This window comes from Talpa occidentalis, unplaced genomic scaffold (genome assembly GCF_014898055.3).
Source record: "Talpa occidentalis isolate TD23 unplaced genomic scaffold, MPIMG_talOcc4v2.1 talOcc4.18, whole genome shotgun sequence".
Taxonomy (NCBI): Eukaryota; Metazoa; Chordata; class Mammalia; order Eulipotyphla; family Talpidae; genus Talpa; species Talpa occidentalis.
Window position 1 is genome coordinate 7032302 of NW_023601851.1, and position 6421 is coordinate 7038722.

The 6421-nt window shown below is 46.2% G+C and overlaps 2 protein-coding genes and 1 long non-coding RNA gene across 3 annotated transcripts in view; all 3 read left to right on the forward strand.

Annotated features, from left to right (window-relative positions):
* The first annotated feature begins 514 nt into the window (after positions 1–514).
* LOC129146159 (uncharacterized) lies at positions 515–3334 on the forward strand. The gene is made up of 3 exons (XR_008552673.1): positions 515–712; positions 958–1050; positions 3129–3334. It is a non-coding gene; the product is annotated as an uncharacterized LOC129146159 (long non-coding RNA).
* Positions 3335–3499: 165 nt separating this feature from the next.
* On the forward strand, positions 3500–4444 carry LOC129146198 (zinc finger protein 135-like). The gene has a single exon (XM_054697763.1). It carries the CDS (start codon positions 3500–3502, stop codon positions 4442–4444), a length of 945 nt encoding a protein of 314 aa, XP_054553738.1.
* A 449-nt stretch (positions 4445–4893) lies between these two features.
* LOC129146199 (zinc finger protein 39-like) overlaps positions 4894–6421 on the forward strand; it is a 14456-nt gene continuing 12928 nt past the window's right edge. The window contains exon 1 of the mRNA XM_054697764.1: positions 4894–5052. Coding sequence (XP_054553739.1) covers positions 4996–5052 — 57 coding nt within the window. The 5' untranslated portion in view covers positions 4894–4995. The remainder of the gene's footprint in view (positions 5053–6421) is intronic.

Consider the following 6421-nt stretch of genomic DNA (forward strand, 5'->3'; position numbering starts at 1 on the left):
TTTACATCATTTTTTTAATTTCTGCACAAGTTATGCATTTTCATCTTGGTTATAGTCCCCATACAACCCACCCCCCTTATTTTGACCCTAATCCCTCCCACCCCCAATAGTGCATCTCTGGTTTATACTTGCTTGTAGTTGAACATCTCATACCTGTGCTTTTTCCCACCTCATTGCTTGAACATTCTGGTTTCGGGTTCAGTTTTTGTTTACTGTGAGTTGGAGATACCAGGCTTTGAGGTCACAGGAGTAAAATATTGGCATAAAGTTGCACATGCTTTTCATTTGTTATGAAATTCCTTTAGCACATGATTCCGGGTGTGTGTCTGTTACACATGCCAGCCAGGCTATCAGCTCCTCAAGGAGCCAATTTTATTCATCCTTTTATTCTTAGAATCATAGACACTTCAAATACATAAGGTAAGCTATAGTTCTACTTGTAGGACCAAAGGGGTGAATGTAGAGGCGAGGCTCTTTCAACTGTAAATTCTATATAGGACCGAAGACCCACAAAATAAGATGTGTTTGCACTTGCTCTGTCTGACCCAGGCTGCCGGCCCTGAGATGAGAAATGTTCCCTCAGAAGCGATGGTGTCATTTGAAGATGTGGCTGTGAACTTCACATGGCAGGAGTGGCGGTACCTGAGTGAAGCTCAGAGGACCCTGTACTGGGATGTGATGCTGGAGACCTGCAATCACCTAGTGTCCCTAGGTGAGGAAGCTCCAGTGTAACACTCTAGTGCAATGCTGTCTTCTGCACCGATAAGTGTGCACTTGCTTATGAAACTGAGTGTTGGTGAGGTTGAACATGGCAGGCAGTGTACATTGTGGGTGTTTCGGTTTTTGTTTGGAAAGATTCAGATTGGACTCTTTTGCACAGCTCTTCACACTGCATTTGTTAGTTTTCAAAGACTGAAGTTGAACTTGATTGAAGACCAACACTGTTTCTCATCACAGGGCACTGTGTTACCGATCCTGAGGAGAGCATCAGGTCGGAGCAGGGATTACAGCCGTGGACTGTGGACGTTCCCCCAAACCAGGACCTCTCAGGTCAGTCAGTGCTTGCCAGGCCGGGAGGCTGAGAGGAGGCTGGGAGTGTGGCCAGTGATATTGGCCAAACTGAGGTGCTTTTCCAGTGTCCAACCTTGGACAGTTTGTCTGCATATATCAAACTGATTCTTTATTCAGTTCCCAAATACTACTCTCTTGTGAATTTCATACTGCTCTTTTAATGATGGTTGTCTATGTTCTTAAACCAGTATGCAGTCCCTGATACTGTGGGGATTATTCTGCAGTAATCACATTTCTCTGTTCTCTTAGTTTATTCTCATAGACTGTTTTCTTTAGGTAACTGTTGAGGAATTTTTTTATTCTTTCCGTATGTTTATGGGAAGTTTAACCAGTGGTAAATTTTCTGAGAGGGGGGAGCAACAGTACTCACAAAAATGATCTTTACATTCTGAAGTTATACATTCTGTGAGGAAAGAATATGTAATAAATACATTTATTAATAGAGAGGTAAAGCCACAGAGGATGTTTGACCAGCATGAGTGAAACAAAGTGGAGGATATTGTTTTTGTGTGTGCTCCGTATGCATCATTATAGAGATTAATTCTTTTCTTTCAGAGCTCAGGTGAGGTGAATGGGTTGCACTGACATGTCATATCTATAGTTCCCTCTGCAGACTGGGGTAGAGGCTATGTATTGCTATTGGAGATGTCACTGAGCAGGTGACTAACTCAAAAGGGATAGAGAGGCGTTGACTGGAGAGTTATTTAGAACATGAGTAGTGTTTCAGGGGCAAGCCTTGTGACCGCCCTCATAGTAAATGTGAGGCTGAGGAGAACCCAGAATTGTTCAGCGTTGGAAGGGATGTTCTGTGACATGGGAGGAGGAACCTGAGGTGGTGGTTTCTAAAGCCATGGCACCAAGAGTTTCAGGTTGGGGGCTCATACCTTGGGGAGCAGTGTGACCTGTGCAATTCCACCTTCTCGTGGGAATCGTTGGGAGGAAAGTAAAGGAATCGACGACAGTGTGATGTAGCTGAGAGTCACACACGACATAGAAACTGGAGCTGCTATGAACAATGCAGAAACACAGTTTCCAGGGAGTGCGTTTTGAACACCAGGGTGTTGCTCTCAGAAGGATGTGAGAAAAGACTTTAATGCTGATAGCACAGGATGGATGGAGAACTTTTTTCCTATCGCTTAGCAGGGACGTGGGACACAATGATGAGGCGGAGTTTGCTGCATGTATTAGGATTCTGAGCCTTATGTGATATGATATTTAAATATGAACTGACTGGTCTCTGCCGTGGAGGGAAGCGCATGCCTCTGAGACCCTCTGCAGGTGACCGTGGCCCGGGCGGGTTGAAAGAAGAACTAAGGAAATGGAGAAGCAGAGTCCTTGTGTCTCAACAGGCCTCTTGCTTGAAGTGCCTGGGCAATGACTGAGTCTCTCAGTCCACAGGTTTTTGCGAAAGCCATGTCCTCTGCAGGGCTTGGTTATTCAGAAAGTACCCGCAAGAGCTGCACAGGTTCAGTCTAAGAAAGTGTGTAGGATCTATGTTGGGTGAAATGCTTCTGGTTGAAATCGACAACTCTAGTTAAAATACTATATTTACCAAATATTTATGATTTTATAAAACCATTATGAAATTAGTTTTACTGCTTTGTTATCCTGGTTTGGCATTAAAAAAAATCTGTAATTGGGGCCTCTCTGGAGGCCTAGGGATTAAGTGTCTTAGCTCTCACTGTTATGGCCTGAGTTTGATCCACAGTGAAGGAGTTCACCGACTTTGGCGCGGCAAATCTCTCCTGTTTCACCCGCTGCTCCCCTGAACAGTGTATTTCAGTCAGTCCGCCTGTTCTGGTCAACACACTCCCCTACAGCACGCTCCCCTACAGCACCCACACTCCTGCATCTCTGGCCTACACCCCAGATCTCCTATGCTAAAATAAAAATACCAAAAAATCTATTCTCCCCATAATTTACTATGGGCAAAAAGCATGAATCAGAAAATCAATACCTGTAAATTATGTTGTAATATAGGAACTTTCATGCCGCTTAGTAGTATTCACTCAGAATGCTTACTTTTTAGAGACATGGCCATTTTTATCTCACTTTAGATGTCCATACTGTGGATCACCTGACTCAGGACAGCCCTGCAAATCAGGGCAGACATGTGTGGCAAGTTCTTACCACCAGCAGCAAAATACCATCCAACGAGAGAACTGACTTAATGGAAAAAAGCAATTTGCACTCAATTCATTGTTTGAACCATAGTATCAAAAATGAAAACAATTCAGCAATGATGCCTGAGAACTTTACTATACATAGGAACATGATGATCCCTGGTGAGCCTCATGAAGGGCATGCTGTAGAGAACGAGGAAGTCTTTTGTAGAATGAGGGAACCCATCAAGTATCCTGAGCACCTTAGTCACCAGGTGATTCAGAACTTTCAACAGTCTTTTGAATTTCCTGAACAAGGAAAAGTCATGAGTGAAGAAACAGTATTTACACCTAGAGGAGCCCTTCTGGAAAGGATTGTCCGTAAATGCAATGTGTGCAGGGGCACCCGTGATGAGGTACCTTTCATTGTCCGAGACAGAACCCAAGGAGGACATACTTGCTGCAGTTGTAATGAAAAGGGGAGAGCTGCAGAGATGACTCCAGTGCATTTGAGTTCTCCTAGGTATGTTGAACATGAGCAGCAGGAATGTTATGAAAGTGGGGCCAGTCTCAGAAACACATTTCACACCTATCCTCGTGAGAGTACCCAGTTAGGAAAGAATAATTTGGGATATAAGAGATATGCTGAGCATCAGAGAATCCACAGTGGAGAGAAGCCTTATGAATGTCAAGAGTGTAGTAAGACTTTCCAATGGAAATCATACCTCAGTCAACATCAGAGAAGTCACACTGGAGAGAAGTCTTATGAATGTCAAGAGTGTAGGAAGACTTTCCTCTGGAAATCATCTCTCTGTCACCATCGGCGAAGTCACACTGGAGAGAAACCCTATTATTGTGAAGAGTGTGGGAAAGCTTTTTCTAGGAAGTCATCCCTCAGTGTCCATCAGAGAAGTCACACTGGAGAGAAACCCTATGAATGCAAAGGGTGTGGGAAAGCTTTTTCCAGTAAGTTTTACCTCAGTGAGCATCAGAGAATTCACACTGGAGAGAAGCCTTATGAATGTCAAGAGTGTAGGAAGACTTTCCAGTGGAAATCATCCCTCACTAAACATCAGAGAATTCACACTGGAGAGAAATCCTATGAATGTCAAGAATGTGGGAAGGCTTTCCGCCAGAAATCATCCCTCAGTAAACATCAGAGAAGTCACAGTGGGGAGAAGCCTTATGAGTGTCAAGAGTGTGGGAAAATTTTTTCCAATAAGCAAGCTCTAACTGGACATCAGAGATGTCACTGGACAAAATCCCTATGATTGTGAAGAGTGGGGAAACTTTTCAGGAAGTCAGCCCTCACTAGGCATGACAAACTTCACACTGGAGGGAAATGCTGTGAATGTCAAGAGTGTGCAGGCAGGCCTCCCCTGGTAGTGCAGGCAATTGAACGCAGCACTGTGAAGCTGTCCGTGGCCTTTGTGGTGGGAGTTTGATTCCCTGGCCGGCCAGGAGCAGCCCCATGGTGCGGCAGACCTCTCTTGTCTGGCCCGCTGCATGTATTTCAGCAGTGTATTTCGGTCAGTCTGCCTGTTCTGTTCCCCGCTCTGTCTCTGGTGCACCCTCTCACCCTCCCACACATCTGGCCTGTACCCTGGTTCTTGTATGCTTGAATAAATAAAAATCTTTTAAAAAATCTTCAAACTTAGTAGCTCAAACCACACCATGCAGCTGAGAGCAATGAGAACTGACATAGAGTTTCAATCCTAATTGTGTGGAGTTACCTGGTTCACTCTGTTCTCCCAAGTTCATGCAGTGATGATGTCGCTGTTCCTGTGCTGTTGCTTCTAGTATCCTCTTAAGTTCCTGGGCGATGCTATGCCTGTTCACAGCAGCTGTCTGTCTACATGGCACACTGCATGTTGCGTGGGTAAGTGATCTCTCTGGGTTTTCTTAGTCGTCACGTTCTGTCCAGTACTCTAAGTCTCTGTGGTGCCCCCTGATGCTGGAATTGCTCACCACCAAAATGTCCTCCTCTAGAAGGAAATGTTGAACTGTGTGCTATCGGCTATAGGTTGAGGTCTGCAGCTGTCTTTACCTACCTTTCATGGTGAAAGTTTTTCGGGGCCTCCCTGGTGGCCTCGGGGTAAGTCTCAGCGCTATTGCCTGCTCAGGCCAGGGTTTCAGCCCCAGCTAGGGAGCCGCCCCACATATGGCCTCAGCAGGCCTCTCATGTGTCACCCGCTGCTCCCATTAGCCAGGTATTTCATTGGTTCTGCCTGTTTGTCACCACACTCAGTATCTTGTGAATCCTCTCACCCCCTAACCTCTGGTCTACACCCCAGTTCTACATACTAAGGGAATTTTGTTGGAAGATTAATTCTGCATGCAAGATCTGGGGTGCAAGCCAGAGGTATGAGGCGGTGAGAGGATTCTCCACAGAGAGAGTGAGGAGCACAACAGGCGGATCTACTGAAATCCACTGCTGAGGGGGGCAGTGGGGACACAGGAGAGGTCTACTGTGCCCATGGGTCACCTCCCTAGCCAGGGATCAAACTCGTGTCTGCAGTACTGCGAACAGCTTCATAGTGCTGAGACTTTCACCCCCTCTGCCACCAGAGGCCCTGAATTTTTTTTAAAGGAAAGGATTCTTGCCTGTTAATTTTTTTTTATTAAATCGTTCATCTTTGTGCAATATTGGATTGCTCCCTTCTGTATAATTTCTTGCAAATGTCCTGTCTGCACCGCCCTGTGACCTGTCACCCCAGGCTCTGGTGCGCTCCTCCCCTCCTGGCCCCTTCTTCTGCCCCATCCCCTGCTGGCGTCTCAGCTCTGTCATATGCCTGCTAGTTTTGTCTTTTTTCCTGACCCTTTCTTCATTCCCCTGTATTCCTCCCGGAGGTGATGATGTAATCCAGGTCTTTTTCCTTCACTCTTTGTTCAGAACATAATCCCTTACGCCGTTGCTGGCCGTGCCCTGAATGTGGTCTTTGTCTGAGTCAGTTCATACCTTGGGGTGAGTGGTCGGTGTGGAAGGTGGTGGCCGAGGAAGTCCTTGATGTCACTCTCGCTACCACTCCCCCCCAGGGGCCCCGGGCACCTTCTGGTGTGTTCTTTGGGCGCCATGGTAAAGCCCCAGCGAGAGTTTGAGCAGCAGGCCCAGAGTCTGAGGCCTCGGGTGTGCTCTTCCTCATTTCTTGTCTTTGTGTGAAAGTACTTCCAAGTGGAGCCCAGAGTTCCAGATGAGCCAGAGATTTACTCACAGGAGTAAGGACAAGAAAGCTCCCTGAGCAGAATGG

Coding starts and splice junctions, on each gene's coding strand:
- LOC129146198 (XM_054697763.1), top strand. CDS start 3,500: ATGAGTGAAGAAACAGTATTTACACCTAGAGGAGCCCTTCTGGAAAGG.